Source organism: Mytilus trossulus, chromosome 13 (genome assembly GCF_036588685.1).
Source record: "Mytilus trossulus isolate FHL-02 chromosome 13, PNRI_Mtr1.1.1.hap1, whole genome shotgun sequence".
NCBI classification, from domain to species: domain Eukaryota; kingdom Metazoa; phylum Mollusca; class Bivalvia; order Mytilida; family Mytilidae; genus Mytilus; species Mytilus trossulus.
Window position 1 is genome coordinate 12760431 of NC_086385.1, and position 19054 is coordinate 12779484.

The following is a 19054-nucleotide window of genomic DNA, read 5'->3' on the forward strand; positions in this document are numbered from 1 at the left end:
AGAAAATACGTTTTTATTGAAAAACGCCCATCTATATAAAAAAAAACGAGAAACGAGAAACACGTATAAATCACATAAACAAACGACAACTACTGTACATCAGATTCCTGACTTAGGACAGGTGCAAACATTTGCTGTAGGATTAAACGTTTTAATCTATCCAAACCTTTTCCCTTTTTCTGAAACAGTAGCATAATATTATAACATAGAAAGTCACACGATAAAATAACAATTTGCAGGCTTAAGGAGGCTCGAGGGTATAAAAATTTTAGAAAAAAATTAAACATTTGTTTTTCATTTCAAATTTTATTTGTTACCTTTAAGTTTGTAGTTGTTACTTTATCAAAGAGTACAAAAAACATTCGAAACAATCAATTCGTGTTGGTCCCAGACGACTTTTAAAATGTATACATCAATGAAAAAGTTCCAAATTATCTCCCTTTGCTGGAAAAATGCTATTCTTTGGCTTTAAAATTGAAATATCTTTTTCAACTCATCGGTGACCTATATTTTTGAAATATAATTTCCATATAAGCTATACTTAAACTAAATTATTGTAAAATTTGAGCGATTTCTGTAATAAATTCTTTTTTTATTTCGATATTAACTTTATTTCTCCTATTACTTCAACAGAAAAAAAACATTTTTACAAAAATGTATGCTTCTTTCGAAGGCAGATTGTGAGCCCAAATGGACGGTGACTCCACTATTTTATTTTATTTTTCTACTAACTATAAAGATAAAGTTCATTTATAGAAAAATATAGAGAAATCCTATATAAATGTTTTAGACCCGCGAAAACCAATTAACTCAATAAAAAACGTAAAGTAATACACTATGAACGAATAAAGGAGTAGGTTCACTAACTAGTGAAAATGGCCCCATTCTAAACAATGTTTCTATTGTGATTAAATAGTTGTATGTGATGTATGAAGCACGAAAACACATGAAATTAACAAAGAAATCCATACATTTTCATTTTGGGGTAAATAATGAAAAAATCATGAAAAAACGCTGATTTCTGGAAAATAATTTTAATTTTTTAAATATTCAATTTCGATAATTGGTAATAAGTTGAAATGAACACAAACTAACATGTCTTTGTATTCAGACTAAATTTTTGGACTCATTTGGGAATTTAACCTAATTTTTGGGAGAAAAGATGAAAAAATCCAAAAATATCACAGATTTCTGGAAAATTTCCTCAATTTCTTAAATATTGACTACTATGAATTCATATCAAGTGAACATTATCAAAAAATTGCCTGCCAAAAAATTGAGACAAAATTTTCGTACTTATTGTGCTATTCAACTTCATTTTTTGGGGAAAAGCCAAGAAAATATTCAAAAATCACTGATTTCTGGAATAATATTTAATTTTTTTAAATATTTAATTTTGATAATTGGTTGTTAGTTAAAATTAAGTCAAACTAACATTTCATAATATTTGGACCCAATTTTGGAGTGACTTGGACGTATTTGGGAATTTAACCTCATTTTAAGGGGAAAAGTTTAAAAATCATAAAAAATCTCAGATTTCTGATTTTTTTTTTATTTGATTAAACATTGAATACAATGAATTCATTTCAAATGAACATTATTAAAAAATTGCTTGCCCAAAATTCAGAAACAATTTTTATACATATTGTGGTATTTCACTTCATTTTTGGGGAAAAAGTTTAGAAAATATTCAAAAATCACTAATTTTTGGAAAACATCTACATTTGGTTTAATATTTATTTTTATTAGTTAGTTGTTAGTTAAAATTAAGTCAAACTAACATTTCATAATATTCAGACTCAATTTTGGACTTCTTAGGAATTAAACTTCATTTTTAGTGGAAAAATTGAAAAAACAGTTAAAAGTCACTGATTTCCAGAAAAATATTTTTATTTTCTTAAATATCCACAACTATGAATTCATTGCAAATGGACATTAATTATAAAAAAAACATACCTTCCAAAAAATTAAGAAATATTTGCATACATATTGTGGTTCTCAACTAAAGAGGGGGAGGAGTTTAGAAAATATTAAATTATTAAAAAATACACAGTCTGAAAATTAAGGCTAAGTTCCATACAAGTTCTAGTTTAAACTCATTTTGGGAGGAAAGTTAAAAAAAATCATACATTTTGTATAAGTTGGGAAAATATTCTTAAATGTTTTTTTTTTCTCACAAATTATTATCATACACATTCTAGTATTCATCCCATTTTGGTGAAAAAGCAGAAACAAAAATCATACTAACTAACATATTTTGGGAAATATATTTGATTTAAAAAAATAGAAATGTCTGAAATAAATATGAGCCAAAACCTGATTCATTCTTAATACTTTGATTAACCAGAGCAGTACATAGTTTTAATGTGTTGTGAAATTGTTATTCAGAAGAAATGTATCTTACTGAGACAAAATACTGTTGAAGTAGAAAATAAGTAAATGTGATGTCTTGTCATGAGCAAACTCTCTATCTTTCATACACAATAAAATTAATATATCTATAGACATGTATATGACATTAAATAATTTGGACACAGTACAAGTTTATTCCTCGATCACAGATCCAATACTCTCCGTTTCCGACTCTGAACTATCAATAGTTTCTGGCAAGTTTTTTGCGTCACTCAGGTACGTGCTCCAATCTTTTACACCATATGATGTTGTACCTGCATTCCTAGCACTGCTTAAGTACCATATGATAGAAGTTATATGGGCACAAACACCTACAACACGTGCACCTGCACGACATGTGCAGTACCACGAATTAACTTCAGTTTCAGAATATTTAATCCATACAAAGTACTTCTTAGACGACACATGACGACTCTGTATTCTAATCCTAAGTAGGTCAGGAGCATCCTTATGGAAACATATTTGTGAATCTCCTTCCATATATTCCTGAATATAAGATGGTGAAAGCTTGAGTTGATAAACTCCACAAGTAAGTGACCTAAGTTGCTCATCAGTTAGTTGTGGAAAGGGCATGTCGCTGTCCTGTATTGGCTTCCACTGCACCGTCCCTCTTTGCAGGTTGTTCTCCTCAACATATGCTTTCAAGGTGTTAATCTACAATAAGAAGTAATGTTTGCATTGATATAAGTAAGTTTGAATACTAATTTTGCAATAAGGGTACAATATGTACAAGACAAAAAAAAAGATAGTTATCTTGCTAATCAAAAGTTTTAAGATAAAGGAATGCATGTATCACTTAAGCTTTTGGTCAATGTTTATAAATACTGTCACATGCAAATGTAGTTAAGTCATTGATACACCAACGTAGTTGAATTCTGCTTGCTGGAAGAAGCTAAACCATAAAAAAAAATGTCTAGTGCAACGGTATCATATGTATTCAGCATAATGTTAATCCCTATGTGTCTGTATACCTCTGTATATCATCGAAGAATTTTTCAAAATTAAATATATAAAATGTAAATATATACATTTAACAATAGTGGTCATTGACTAATGAATGTGAGGACAAGGTCATATAACGTTTGTAGACTGCCATGTAATACATTTAGAAGCGCATAAATATAGCTGATATAGACCTGTTGATTGTATTATGTTAGAAATAAACCTAATCATGCTAATAGCAAAAACTTAAAAAAATATAATACCTCTGTAGACTTTTGCTTCATTTGAGTTGCTAATTCTATATCTTCATCTTCATTTATTGCTTTGCTTAGAGGTGGAAGGTATTTATTTGAAATTGCACAAACTATGCGAATGTAGTCACCAATAAACGGCACCTGGTTTGTTGGAAGAACTCTGTCTAAGTATCTGAAATTCTTAATTCGGTCATTTGCTGACTCTACTACCCATCTTATCTGAAATAAAACCATTGAAAATGAAATACGCAATAAGCAATTATTGTAGTTAATATGACTGAAGATATATGTATACACAAGATTCATCATACTATATAAACAGAACATTTACAGCCGATTTCCTTGAGTGTGGAGTCATTGTTAGGTCAGGTAAACTTCCCTCCTTTAAGAGTAGACAAGTACAACAGAAAACCATGAATCTATCTGTTTGTTGGGAAGGAGGGTAGTTTGCCTGATCTAACAATGACTTCAAAATTTAACTAACAAGGAAGCTTACCAAAAATATTACCTTTGACTTCACACTCAATGAAATTGGCTGTAACAAAAATTGTTTGTTGTTGCTAGAACAAAGATAATTCCTAAACATGCTTTATGTGCATGGGTATGGGTGTGCTGTGCTTTATTTCTGTATTGTTTATTTTTTGCTTATTTTATTTTCTTAAAAAACGGTGGTTTCACTTGATTTCTGTATAATGCATATTGTTTTTGCTGTAATCAACATTTTTCAACCTGATTCTTTAAATTTTTTGCATATTTATTGAATAATCTTTGTATTGTTAAAACCAGCTGTTCTCTATCATTTATATTTTTGACCTATTTTCACTTCTCTCTATCTTAATTCTTCAATTCTATTATTCTGTATTCTGTTAACCGCATCCGTAACCCCCTTTATCTGACAGCATTGCTAAAATTCACATGATCATGCTTATTTTTGTATTTCTTATGTTATGCTGTAACGCTATTGTATCAAATTAGAGGGACGTTATGATGTAACACCACTGTGTGTCTCAGATTAGAGGACGGCTCCGGTTCAACCAAATATGTTACACCACACTGTCACTGTATCTATAAATTGTGACCTGTCCCAAGTCAGTAGCCTGTACAGTATACACTTTGGTTGTTGTTGCTTGTAGCTGAATTTTATATTACAGCTAATTTCCGAATGCACGTAAAGCAAGACTTTGTTTAGCTTGCTTGCTTTGTTGAATAGCGTACAATTGTATTGGGTAAGAAGTCCAATCAAACTTACATATATGTACTTATGTATACAGGTTAAATATGCTTATATATATTGTTTAAAGATGTCATTGTTAACTACAAAGCTTGAATTAACGTTTATCAAACAGAGCAAGGAAGTGTACCCCATCTGGACATTACTTTATCTTGACCTTTTTTCAATCTATAATGTTTTTATTTACATATTTTGAAAATTAATAAAAATTCAAGATTCTTTACTTTTAAAATCAACAATATATGTATGATATTTTACCTTAGTCACCATTCGGCTTGTATTAGCATCAGCATCAGACATCTGCTTTTCTCCTTTCTTCATGAATGTTGGCATAGCTGCTTTGATACCAAGCTCCTCTAATAAACTTATTGAATCCCTAAAGCCTCTGTCCACAACAAATATATCTTTTTCGTTAACAAAACTTTTGATGTCATCTACGTTACATTTCATCATGTGATTGAGAATGGAGGCGTCATTGTTTCTGGATAAGTAAGGACCAAGAATAGACACAAAATGGCCAGTTGTTGAAACAACGACCATTGGTTTTACAAGTGGTCTGGACTTATGTAGGCTGAACGATTTTCTCTGAAAAGAAAAATTATTGCTCTTCTGGATATATATATAAGTACCATCCAATACAAGTATCATATTATCATCATCAGCATCTAGAAGAGTTTTTGCAAGCGGTCTGGTGTGGTCCTTAATAATTTGTTCACGTGTAATGCTTTCAAAACCAAGATACAATGGTACAAATGATCTCATTAACGCTTGTCTTACAGTATTGATAGCTCTTCGTATACTTGAAATGCTGACCTTGAAGAGGGTTGACATTAGTTTATTAGACAATGCACACTTCATTTTAATTAAGAATAAGCCAACTGATGTCTTTGGAGTGCGAGAAGGAGTACTTTTGATATGTATTAATACATGCAAACATATATCTTGAAATTGATGATGGGAAAGTCCTGTCAGGTTTTTGCAGTCAGTTTCACCAATATTATCAAAGTCTATCTTGTTTTGAGTTTTTTGGCATGTCTCTCTCATGTGTGTCAATAGTTTAACAATAGATGTTCTGTTAGATGACGAGTTTTCAGACTTTGACATTATATCAAAACACTCAGTTTTAAGGTACCCATTTTCCTGAAAGTGAGAAGAACAACACCTTGCTCCCGCTGGTATCAATATATTACCATCAATAAAGGCTTGAAAACGTGCATCAGATGATATCACAAGAAACTTTGGGCCTGGTTTTTTACATACAACACATCTTGCATGACTGTTTGAGGCACCTGGTATGTTAAGGCAAACAGACGGAGGGCTTGAAAGCTGCTTTGAAGTTCTTGCAACTTTTGGAGGAATAAAGTCCTGATCACAGTCATCTTGTGAAGTCCTGGTAACTTTGATTTGTCTACTTTTTTCTGCATTGTAATATTTATGCATACAACCATTGCATATTATATCATTCTTTGAAATATTTGTAATGAACCATTTGTTTTGTAAAAGCCGCTTAACTGCTGGATTAATATTTTTTCTTTCCTTTGGCTTTGTTCTTTTACTGCAAACAGTGCAGTTGTAGTGCTTAACCATTCTAAAAAGATGAAGAAGAAAAAAATGTTAGAAAATGCATATAATTTATGTTAACATGTCAAACGGAAGACTTTCAGAGCCAATTGGGAAAAAAATAATTTCTATTTTAATCAAAGAACTTTAGTGAGCAAGCTCACATACCCAATGTACGGAAGTCGGTAAGTGTCAGGGTGGAGTTTTTATTTTAAGTCTTAATAAAGACTTAGTTAACTTGTTATAACGACTTAGCTTATCTTACTTATAAAAATTAAGCTAACTTTTTATAACAACTTAGCTAGTCTAGCTCGTTGTGACAACTTAGCTAACTTGTTATAACGACTTAGCTAGCCTATCTCGTTTTAAAAACTTAGCTAAGTTATTATCACGACTTAAATTATCTATCTCGTTATAATAACTTAGCTAGCCTGTTTTATATGACTTACCTTACTCGTATAAACCACTTGGCTAACTTGTTAAAAAAAACTAAACTTACTTGTTATAATGACTTATCTAGTTTGACTCTATGTAACAACCAAGCTTACTCGTCATAACAAGTAAGCTTAGTCGTTTGAATGACTTAGCTAACTTGTTAAAATGACTAGGTTCACGACATAGCTGACTTGTTATTACAACTAAGCTAATCTAACTCGTTGATAACAAGTTAGGTTAGTCCTTTAAACGAGTTAGTTTAATTGTTTAAACGAGGGAGCTAAGTTGTTATAACGAGAAAAAAATCTTAAGTCGTTAAACCAACTTAGCTAAGTCGTGATAAAGACTTTATCACGACTTAAAAACAAAACTCCACCCTGACACTAACCGGCTTCCGTACCAATGTGCCCTCATATTGTACACATACAAATTCAAGTTTGGATGAAATCCTACAAAAAGGTTCTATAAATCTTCGGATTGTTCATAAGTCCCCAATCTAGAAAAATTGACGAAATAAACGAATTACTGTAAAGGTCTGTTTAATCCTAGCTTTCGTGGTTACAAACAGCCACTGCAAATAGCATTACAGAGTTGAGTAAAGCTGACAAAATATGAACTTTTTTTTTTTCATGTGTTACATATATATATATATATATATATATACAACTCGTCTAAACATCAACCCAACAATGTTAGATCTGTAAATTTGCTTTCGCAGATCTAACATTGTTGGGTTGATGTTTAGACGAGTTGTATATACATTATGTACACAGCCATGTATCACCATCATTGATGGCGATCCGATGGATACATCTGTTGTAGGGTTGTCACTGACTCAGACGTACTTATATATATATATATATATATATATATATGACAGACCGTGGCCGGACTGACAGACGGACCAGTCTAATACAAAATGATTACACAACTTTGTATGGTATAACTAAAATCAACTTATAATACATATTGGATTTATGTCTTCGGCTCATCTACACTGTTTTATATTGACTTGTATATGGTTTTGGTTGGTGTCTGTGTGATGTTACTATAATTAGTTTTAATTTAATTTGGTAATGTATTTTTAAGACTACAACCATGGGAAGAATTAACGACCTTTCCCGGTTGCCTACAGTTTTTTTTTTTTATCTTTATTATCCGGTTGCCTACAGTTCGTCTTAATATTTTGTTAGCATTTAAGGTAACAGGTACGTAAATGGCTTGTCCACCGATTTTTTTAAGAAATTGTATTCACGTAGAACTTTTAAAAATAAACAGAAAAAATTAAAATTTTGAGTGGGTAACCGATCTACTTTCAAAGTTACAGTCATTTGAAATTGTTAGAAAAACACCATGAAGTACATAGACATAACGTCAAATTTACGCAAAAAGTAAGAAATTTCCAGCTTATTTCAATCTGCAGTTAAAACCATTCCCACGATTTTTCTATAAAAATTAAATGTTTTTATGATAGAATTTTCCTTTCTATTGATATATAATTTTCCTATGGTTACCGGACTCCTTTTTTATATATCAGCCGTTGAAAGGGTATTGCTGACGGTAAAAGATAGAAATTGCATGACGTCGCCGAAGAGGATTACGCAACGTCAAGTCTCCATCAGCAGAATAGTCACCAACATAAAAATCTTGTCAAATGAAGACAACGACCGCTACCTCAAAGCGTCTCTTTGTTTATAATGTGTTTTTAAACTAATTATGCGCTATAGCGCTTATGAAATAATTATCCTGTCTGAAAAAGTATCACTAGTTATTATGGATATTCATTTGTTTACGGATTAGATGAGACCCTAGTCATGTATAACTTAATTTTTCTATCAGTGTGGGGTTTACGTCAATGAACAACAATTAAGGCACTGATTTAATGATAAAAGGAAATCTTTAAACAATGGACTGGTAGTTTAGAATCTGTAAAAGTTTAAACCAAGTAAACGGAAACTATCATTGAAATCCACAGAATGACGATATACATTCATTGAATACATTTTCGACCCGAAAATACATGAAATATTTGCTGCTGCTCAATCAGTAAGGAAAACGAAATGTACCAAAGATGAAAACAAATTGACAATGCCGCAGAAAAACTGTAGAAAAAGTCAAAAGACAAACTGTACTGAAAAAACACATTTTTTTACCTAATCGAGTCATCAATGTGCCGATGAATCGTCGTACGACGTACAACACAAAAAATAGACAAATACTTCGAGTCCAATAGTACTGATTTATTATTCCATCCTGAAATTAGATGGTGACTGTGTTTAATATTATAAAAGCAAAGGGGATACACGTAATTTATAGATAAAACCTACACAATATATCAATGTTTGATGCAAATCTTCATTATCCTTTTATCCTACTTTTTGTTTTGTTCAATGATCGTGAATTGATGTCAATATTATAAAATCGTAATGTGTTTTATCAAGAAACTAAACGTGTAATATAAAATAAAAAAATTAATGTATAAACGTTCAGACAATGTTTTTTTTCTAGTTTTGCAATGACATAATATGTTCTGAAATCGAGTCCAGTATCTTCTTGTCTTTGGTAACTCGGGGCTTCCCGTCGATCTGTTCTGTAAGCAATTCGCGTATACCATCAACACCTCCTCTATTTCCTGCAAGGATGAGATGGTTTAACCGTAAACCGGATTTGGCAATTTTGTTCAGCATTGTCTTTGAACAAAAAGTAGATGGTATGTTGTTAAATGACTCCAGTCTAGATTTAGTTAGCTGCAGCTTACTGATCATGTTTACTGTGTAGCGAACAGAGAAGCTGTGTTTTTCAAGCATTCTTGGAGAAACTTTTAACGTGTTGATCAGCTGTTGCAGGGATTGCACATCACCAATGGCATTGTGTGCATCATAACTAATTCCAACAATATCTTTCACGAGTGATTCCTGGTTGTATGACTGCTTACTTGTCTTTCTGTCTGGTAGTAGGTCTTTCGTCAATGATAAGGTGTCAATAAATCCAACGCATTTTAATTCAAAATCTGTCATGACATTATTATTTTGTAAAGCCTTAGTTAGAATCCTGGAATCAAAAATTTTTGAATTGTGACCAATCAAAATGCATTTTTTTGGAAGCCAAGAAATAAACTGCTTAAAAATTTCAGTTTCTTCATCTGTCTGCATAATTTCCCCGTTTTTGTACAAAATTAAACCACTTTTTGAAAACCCGGTTACTTTAGAGGCAGATGGCGAGATACGCTGACTAGGTACCATATACCGATTATAATTTTGGTTGGCATATGCTGCAGCTAATTGAATGATATCACAATCAGTACCTGAAAAAGAAACAATTCAAAATAAGTCTTTGATATTAATACTTAAAAATTGCCGTCCTATCATTCATCTTACGATGCACACAGTAAAAAACTACAATGATTATCGTTTATGATACTTAGCAATACTAACGGAAACGCATACAATCCAATGCAGAAAAAAACGGTTGTTGTTTCATGTTAAACATTATATGTAGCGATTGCGGATGTGAAGGGGATTTTTTCTGTTTGTAGTGTCCTCTGAATTTCTGAATTCCAGTTAATTTCTCTCTTTATTCATAATTATTTAGCCTATTTATTATGTATGCATAATGTTAAATACATTTGATATTATTATTCAAACTTCTTAGTATTGGTAAAAACGCTAAGACATTTTATATATACTGTGATACTATAAAGATTTCTAATAATGTATTCAGGTCCTATAGAATAGCAACGCATTATATTCCAAGTTGTATTTTATCCCTTTTTGAATGACAATAAGACATATAAATATTAGGCATACATACATGTATAACATTTACATACTGGTGTCGCCTGATCGTGTTTTTTAATTTGTTGTTTTTGTTTTTGTTTATAAATTTCCAATTACTCAGTGTAGATTAAAATCAAAGAAGATCTGGCTGTTTAAATTCTTCATAAATAGGAAAATAATCTGTAGCCGAAAAAAGATAACGATTCTATTGGCTATATAATAAAAGACAGCCAACAACAAAAACAATTAATTTCTTACCGAATCCTGTAGTTTCAAGGTCAAAGTAAACAAATGTTTCGTCTTTCAAAGACACGGGATCTTCTGTCACTTCTGGTTCAGGATCAGGAATGGGTGAAATATCATCAGCCTTCTCTATCGAATTTCCTGGTGCAGATATAGAGGTTGCATATGTGATGCCTTCTCGTATTTCTTTGGCCTTTAGATTTATGTTGAATTTTCCTTTTTTGACTAGTCTTTTTCTCTTTGCCTCCCGGGTACTTGCATTTACTTTGTCATGCTTGCGCTTTTTGTCTATTTTTGCCGTATGTATTACTGTAAATTTTCCCGGTGACAAATTATGAGCTTCGTATACTTGTGGTATATAAGAACGACCTTCGTTTTTCTGAATAACACCCACGCATACTCGGAAAGGAAGGGATTGACTACTCCCAAAATGCTTAGCTTTTGGTGCCTTTAACGCGATAATTTGATTTAAGGATTCGTTTCCTTGTGAGCTGCCACAGTTAGCTAATTTATGTGAGTTCTTTGCGTAAGAATCAAACAATTTTGACAAATCAGCAAACATTTCCTCTCCGTTTAAATCTTTGCCATACGGAAGACTTTTGTGTTTGTAATTTTCTGGATCTTTATGGTAGTTACACCACGATAAGTCACAGTTAGAATGATCACCAAAAGAATGGGGAATGATAGAATAAATATTCTGGCTCAATTGTTCTGCATGATTCTGGTTTTGGGCTATCGCATAATCTAAATCTTTTGTCAAGTAGCTTATAGTACTTGTTGACAATTTACCTTTGTGTTTTTCATGTAAGCGGTATAAGTCACTAACAATATTTTTTTCTCTGGTGGTTTTTGTCTGACCTTTTAACAATATCAGAATTAATGTTTTGTTTAAGTCTAGCTAGAGTAGTGGTATCGTCATCCATTATTATACATGAAACTGTGCATCCTTTGCATTGCAGGTCCTGCACCATTTCAACGGCTAAGTTTGGCTCCATCGACTTTGCACTTCCGCTGTGATTTTTCCTACAATCGTGCTGTCCATCTCCCTTTTCATCCACATACATACACTTTCTGCAATCTGCTGATTTAGTTCCTTGACTCACACATTTTCCAGTTTTTTCACCAATCATTGTAGCATGACCTACCAATATAATTATATGATTTATAACGACATTCATATTGAAAAAAATACTGCGTCGCCGAGCGCAGCTGGATACGCCCTCAGAGGTCTAACAATGAACAGTTGTGGTAGAAACGTACACAATATTCAAGCTTGGTACAAGTCAAATATTTGACATTTTACAGGTTTCTGAATAAATGTAGTCAAAGAACTTAAAATAAGTAATATAAATTGAAATTATATTCATATATTATTACTGTTGCGCAATACAAGGTGTTGTTGTGCAATACTTAGTACATCTGTTGTCAGACTATAAACAAATAAAGTTCAATTTATTCTCAATGCCATATAAGAAATTTATGAAAATCAAAATGGATTTTACATATTTAGATATAAACAATTTATGAAAAACGAATGGGAGCTCACAACAATAAATATAAACAATTCACCAAAGTTATATGAATATTGGTTAAAGCGTTTTTGCGGTAATGTCTGACACGTTGATGACGGACGGACGGACCGACGAATGAACGAACAACAGTATACTATAATACGTGCCGTAAACGGACGATGTATAAAATTGAAAAGAATAATTTATATGAAAACACAAATGCCCCGCCCAAAGCTTTGAAATATTTCGAGTTAAAAAGAGCATAATTTCAGAACGGCAAAAGACCCAATACTGAAATTCGAATACTGTTTACATGTTGTGATACTCAGTAATGTATATGAGATTTATAAAATTCACATGACATATATAATAAGAAACAATGTTCCCATTTAAAAGGGCATAACTCTAGAATAGTAAGCGATTCACTGCCCAAACTTGAACCATGCATACCACTGTCCAAGGTTAGGGGAGGGCTGGGATCCCGCTAACATGTTTAACCCCGCCACATTTTTTATGCATGTGCCTGTCCCAAGTCAAGAGTTTGTAATTCAGTGGGCTTTGCTCATTGTTGGAGGCCGTACGGTGACCTAAAATTGTTAATGTTTGTGTCATTTTGGTCTTTTGTGGATAGTTGTCTCATTGGCAATTTGCAACCATACCACATCTTCTTTTTTATATGTCTGCAAATTGTTGTATTTAACACTGAGAATTTCATTTATTAAATTTAAGCAAGATTGTATAACCAAAGATGGGACAGACGGCCGGACGGTGAAGGATTACTCTTAATGCTCCTTCGCCTAGACTCTGGGCATACAAAATCATTAACTAAATAAGAAGTGATTTTTGGGGGTGACGTGAAATCTCTGTTTAGCTATTTATCGTTTTACTATGCATAAAGGCATACCTGTCAAGCTACTGTAGCTTCTTCCACTTCCTCGTTTCTGCCAAGCACCATCAAAAGAAACTGTTATTGAAGGTCCATTTAAATTATCATCTTCATCTCTAAAAATATATGTTTCTTGTTAATGGGTAGTTTATATAACTAGGTCTATTTAATCACACACGCTGGCAAGCCGATTAACTTTGTTTTCAATATATCTGACTATAAATCATCATTTATTAAATTAAATATTATTGATTGTGAGGAGATGCCTGAATTTTGTTTCGTTTTTTCATAAAACTGAACACATCGACACTTCAAGATTTAATTTTAGATGTTCACCATTTGCAATGATTTATTTCTTCATAAAGGATTTTTTTTAAATTGTTCAACTATAAACTACATGTATAGAGACATTACTATCCCAAGTGTGTGGTAGCCAGGATAAGTTTAACCTCACCACCTTCTATATGTGCTTGTCCCAGGTACGGAGCCTGTAATTCAGTGGTTGTCATTTATTGATGTGTTTCATACTTATTTTCATTCTATTATTTTGTACGGAAATTAGATCGTTAGTATTTTTCGTTTAAATTGTTTTACGGTATTTCGGGGCCTGTTGAAGCTACATGTACCTATTCGTTATGATCAGCCGGCCTTACGGTCTTATACATGTAGTTGTTATGTCAGAATATATCGCGTGGATAGTTTTCTTAATACATGCATCATACCAAATCTTCTTATTTTTAATAGATATAAAATTTTGACTTACCTACTTAAATCTATTTCTTCTTGTAAAGCTTTCTGACAAGACATTTCAGCACACTTTTCAATAGTTTTACCGATTTCTCTTTCTCTGATCTTTAAATTCTTAACTGCTATTGGGGGGATGTTAATGCCAGCAAGAAAATTCACTGTCTGGTGTGGACCCATTCCAGCATCTAAATAGGCTAAACAAAAGATTTTTTTTCATAAATACAATGTATCCGATATATATGTAATAAAATTTGATTTTATTGGAAAAACATTTATATGAAATGTTTGTACTTGAAAAATACATATTACAAAAGCAAAAACCAACCCCAAAGTCTACATTTTAATTGCTACATTTTTATACTTTTTTTTTAATGAAATTGCAATAACTAGAGACATATATTTTCCTATTTCAAAAATAATTAATCAATGCACGCACAAATTTCCTAATTTTCTGTATACTATATGAACTCGCCTTATCTTTTAATTTTTGAAGCGGCGGTTATAACGGATAATCATTAAACACCATACTATTCTTATCAAATTAAAATAAAATAAACTTGTAAACTCTTTTATTTATTTTTTTTATTTGATTTAAAAGACTACTTTGCTTCCCGTTTGTCTGTGTGTGCACAATGTCATCCATATTTCGTATCACAGTCAATTTTATTTTCCTTTTCTTTTGCTTATAATAATCACTTCCGATTTAAGCATTTGGAAAATTTCATTTCACGCGACAATTAAAATTCAATATTCAATATTTCTAGTAAAAATTATTTGTTTTAATCCTACTTTTTTCACTCTCGGTATTAGCAATTTCCACTTCTATTAATAGACCATATTGCGGACGTGAAAGAAAGCACTGTAAACAACGGTTTCTATTTGTATGAACGTCCAAATGTTTATATTAGAGTGAAAAAATGATTGTCAAATCAATAAAACTCATTATTTAGCATATAAAAGAGTATTTACTCTTTATTTATTTTCTTGAGAGAGACAAATTGAGTGTATACAGTTGTTTTTACTTTTAGAAACGATATTGTACATGCAACTACTGTAAAGTAAGTGTCAGTCTTCAACTTCAAAGATTAGAACGAAAATAAAAAAAAGTCAACGTTACATAGTACGCTTTTATTTGTTATTGTGTGTATATATGCAAGTGTTTGTAATATTCTTACCCAAACTGCATTTTGTATTCACATCCCATATCAACATTCCCTTTTTGGATGTTTCTGATCTGTGTCGTTTACCAGTGTTTATTAAGTTGGTGTAGGGACAGCTGCCACAAGGTATATACAATATACTTCCTAGGCCATATCTTTGTTCGTTTGAGCAGTTGTGAAGATATAAAGGTGAATAACAGTTCTTACACGCTTTAAGTTGGTCAGCTAATAATCCCAACTCAACCACTCTTCTACCATCACGCCATGCCAAGGTACTATTACTATCATTTTCTTGGGAGGGAAGCAATGTTTCATTTGGACAAGACATTTCATTTACTACTACCACACTTTTTGTTAGATTTTGACGAGAATTGTTGAATAATTTACCACCAAATTGACCATTTTTACGTCGAAGCGGAATTTCTTCCGACATTTTGAAAATATTTTTTCTGGTGTAAGGGGAATAACTCTCATAACAACGAACGCAAATTTTCCCGTTTTCCGCTAGAGGCGTTCATTTACGTACCTCTCACCTTAAATCGACTGACAGTCCCACAGGATGTGATTAGCACAATTTATTTTTTCAAGTATGGTTTATTTTGAAAAAGTAAACAACAAAATAATAATACATTTAAGATTTATTCTAAAGTTATATCTTTATTTAAGTCATAAAATAAACAAAATTAATAGTTTTATCCTTCAAAGAGGTAATCTTGAGGGATTTGTTTGACTTTTTGTCTTTTTTTCATCCATGTAAAATAAAGGGAGATAATCGATTTTTTGGACAATATTTTTACTGTTTGCTCCTTTTTTTCAATTTTGTTTCTGTTGTGTAAAGTTTAAATGAAAGACAATCATATTTAAATTGTTTATTTTGTTTTCCAAATAATTCATTAACATAGCTATGATAGACTTAAAAGTTGTTCTGCGTTGAGATGCCCCAGTTTGTCAATGGCCATGTAGCCAGTGTAGGTCCTTCATACCGGTGCTAGCAAGTAAAGCCAATAATGGTGTTAACTATAAACTATGACAAACGAAGAGAAAAAGCGGCTTAACTATTTATAAGAAATATGTGCCATTTTATCTGAAATGAAAATAATATACAAGTTGCGAAACGTCGTCTGCTATGGCCACTTGAGGACTTAGACTTGGAAGCTTTTTTTCTTGTAGTTTATGTAACTGTTAACTATTTTGTGTTCATATAATCTGTTTATATACATATTGATACTTACTTTCCTATCCTGGATTATAACATAACATTGTTGTGATTAAGATACAAATAATCAAACTCTTCTGCTTCTGCGGTCAACATCTAGCATATGTTTCCATGACGAATGTAAACAAACAAAAAAAGACGGCTCTGATCCGGTGATGATGAGTTCGGATTTCGTAATTAAAACAAATCGGATGGTTACTATAAATTGCATTAGACTTTTCATTCACCTATTTAGTTCAGAATTTTCACCACAGCAATTTGAAAGGACATAAAATTGATAACACGTATTTATTATATGTGTTGAAGTGTTAGGATTATCAAGACGTCGCCATTTTGCCATACACTACGGGATTCATGGAAACCGCTTGCCAGATTAATTAGTTTAAAATATAGAGCGCAGTCCTCGACAACCTCGGTATTTAGCTGGATTAAATTAAATATTTTTTTAGACTGTGTAGTTGAAAATTCAGAGTTGTCGACGGCTGCGCTCATAACGCAATTTGAAGGAATACACGCAAAAATCGATAATATTTGCCGTATTGGACCATATATTGATTTGAATTGGGGTGATTTCTACAAAACACACGCAAGACAGTTGTTCAAGACTATCATTTTACGAAAGGGTGGGATGGGTCCTAATAAAATACCACTCAGTTTTTGTCTATAAAGGCTGTTTATTTTTTATGAAATTATGAGGCCGATTTCCATGGTTAGTGAACCTACTCCTTTGATTGGCGATATCTGAATGCAAATTCACAGTTGAAATATTAGGGACACACATTCAAGGCCAAAAAGCAAACACATAAGTCCAAACAAAGCCATGGCAAGACACCCGAAATATTTAACTCTTCGAAAATATTCACTTTAGAAAAAAAACGGTTTTCATAATAAAGGTAAATCTTGAAGTTTATACAAATGTAGTAAGAAGAAGTGTATATAGACACGATCCATATAAATATAAAATAACAAAAAAGCATTATAAACAGTATCAACAGGTCGAATTAACAAGAATATACGATTTGAGAGTACTCGCAGTTACTGACAGCTAGTTAAAAGCCAATAACCATAAATAATAAAAAATATATACATTCGAGACTAAAATCAACGAAAACACATCCCATGGATTTAGTATTTTAAAGTCATGAACAGTCAGAGAAGACATGACTTGTGAAATGCCAAAAATAAATGGATCGACAGGTAGTAGGATAGTGAAGAGCGACTTCTATAGAAATACAAATTAACGTGTCAGTGTCTCTATACATCCCGCCTCTAAAGAAGATACAATTTAGTTATGTTTAAATTTGCTAATGACAAAATCGATATAAGTGCCAATCTAAACTATATTTTCAGAGATCTAATTATAATACTGGTACGATAACCCTTACGTATAAGTTTGTTTAAAGCTTCGATGAGTTTAGACGGATCACAAAGTGATTTCCTTGCTTTAAGTACAGTATTACCCTAAAATTTAGGATGTGAAATACCATTTTTAATAAGTTTTCTACAGATATAGCAAAATTTATTAATCAAACCGTTGTATCTATGAAAGAATTTAGTAAAATATTTCAGTAATTTATGGTATCGAAATTCCTGACACAACAATTTCCCAGTGATGCATTTAAGCACGAATGAGGATAAAACAATTGTGTCGATAACAAACCCCTTAAAAATTACAATCCTACACTTGTCCGTTGACTTGTATAGCATTCCGATTCCCAATTATCTATGTGCATGTATGACCGGTTTGTCATTCTTAATCTTAATTGCTACTGGGCATAACGATAAATATTCATATAATTTATCAATGCATCAGTCCGGATGCGTTATCAAACAATGTAACTTATAACATTTTGAGTTCTTTCAAATTGACCGAAAAAACAATTTATGAAGAAGTATTGAAAAATCTATAAATTCCCTCTACCATGTGTTTTCTTTCAAATTTAGGGATACGTAGACATCACATTCCGACTGATAAATTTAAATATAGGATCATTATTTATCTCAACATTTTGAGTAGGCATGGTCACAAGAGCTGGTATCTCAACTAGTGTAAATGGTTATCATACAAGATAATTTTTGTCGCGACTTTTGCAAGTAGAAAACTATTACGAATAATAATCGTCGCGAATATGTAAAACATGAATTTTTCCTTTCTCAACTACATCAAGAAAATATAAGAATCACGAAATTCAATTGCTACGAAATGGGCTACAATGGGCTGTATATACATAAGTTTATACAATATATTTCAATTATGATTGTTTACTATGAATCATGAATTAAGTTACTTAAGTTTAAAATTAGAACAAATGCGCGGTAAACATTGTAATTTGTAAAATAATGCATGCAGTCTGGTCATATTAATTTGAAATTTAGAGAACAAATGTTCGGTAATCATTAAACATTATTTGACAAATTGTTTACATTAAAATGCCAAATTCTGATTGGCTAATAATAGTGTTAATTTACTCTATCACATGGCTGAGAGGGTGACAACTTTTTTTTATGTTACCCTATCGTTCAGACCAATCAAAAATCAATTTAAAGGACAATGAATTAACATCAAGTCATTAAATGCTTAGGTTCTACGTTTTATGCTCAGATTTTATGATTTGACTGTTTAAAATAAAACAAAACTAAAACATTATGCTTTACTGTTTTTTTTTTTGCTTATACCCGTA

General features: G+C 31.8%; 3 protein-coding genes across 3 annotated transcripts; all 3 read right to left on the bottom strand.

Moving 5' to 3' along the window:
* Window positions 1-2081: 2081 nt before the first annotated feature.
* Window positions 2082-5415, bottom strand: LOC134695448 (uncharacterized). The gene is made up of 3 exons (XM_063556701.1): window positions 5098-5415; window positions 3618-3827; window positions 2082-3066 (listed from the first exon to the last, which is right to left on the bottom strand). The coding sequence occupies exons 1-3, from the start codon at window positions 5377-5379 to the stop codon at window positions 2545-2547; spliced, it is 1014 nt and encodes a 337-aa protein (XP_063412771.1). The 5' UTR covers window positions 5380-5415; the 3' UTR covers window positions 2082-2544.
* A 2721-nt stretch (window positions 5416-8136) lies between these two features.
* LOC134694984 (uncharacterized) lies at window positions 8137-11658 on the bottom strand. Its single transcript, XM_063556106.1, has 2 exons — window positions 10869-11658; window positions 8137-10138 (listed from the first exon to the last, which is right to left on the bottom strand). The coding sequence occupies exons 1-2, from the start codon at window positions 11413-11415 to the stop codon at window positions 9339-9341; spliced, it is 1347 nt and encodes a 448-aa protein (XP_063412176.1). The 5' UTR covers window positions 11416-11658; the 3' UTR covers window positions 8137-9338.
* On the bottom strand, window positions 11082-15690 carry LOC134694985 (uncharacterized). The gene is made up of 4 exons (XM_063556107.1): window positions 15173-15690; window positions 14014-14191; window positions 13269-13366; window positions 11082-11994 (listed from the first exon to the last, which is right to left on the bottom strand). Exons 1-4 carry the CDS (start codon window positions 15588-15590, stop codon window positions 11675-11677), a joined length of 1014 nt encoding a protein of 337 aa, XP_063412177.1. The 5' UTR covers window positions 15591-15690; the 3' UTR covers window positions 11082-11674.
* Window positions 15691-19054: the final 3364 nt, after the last annotated feature.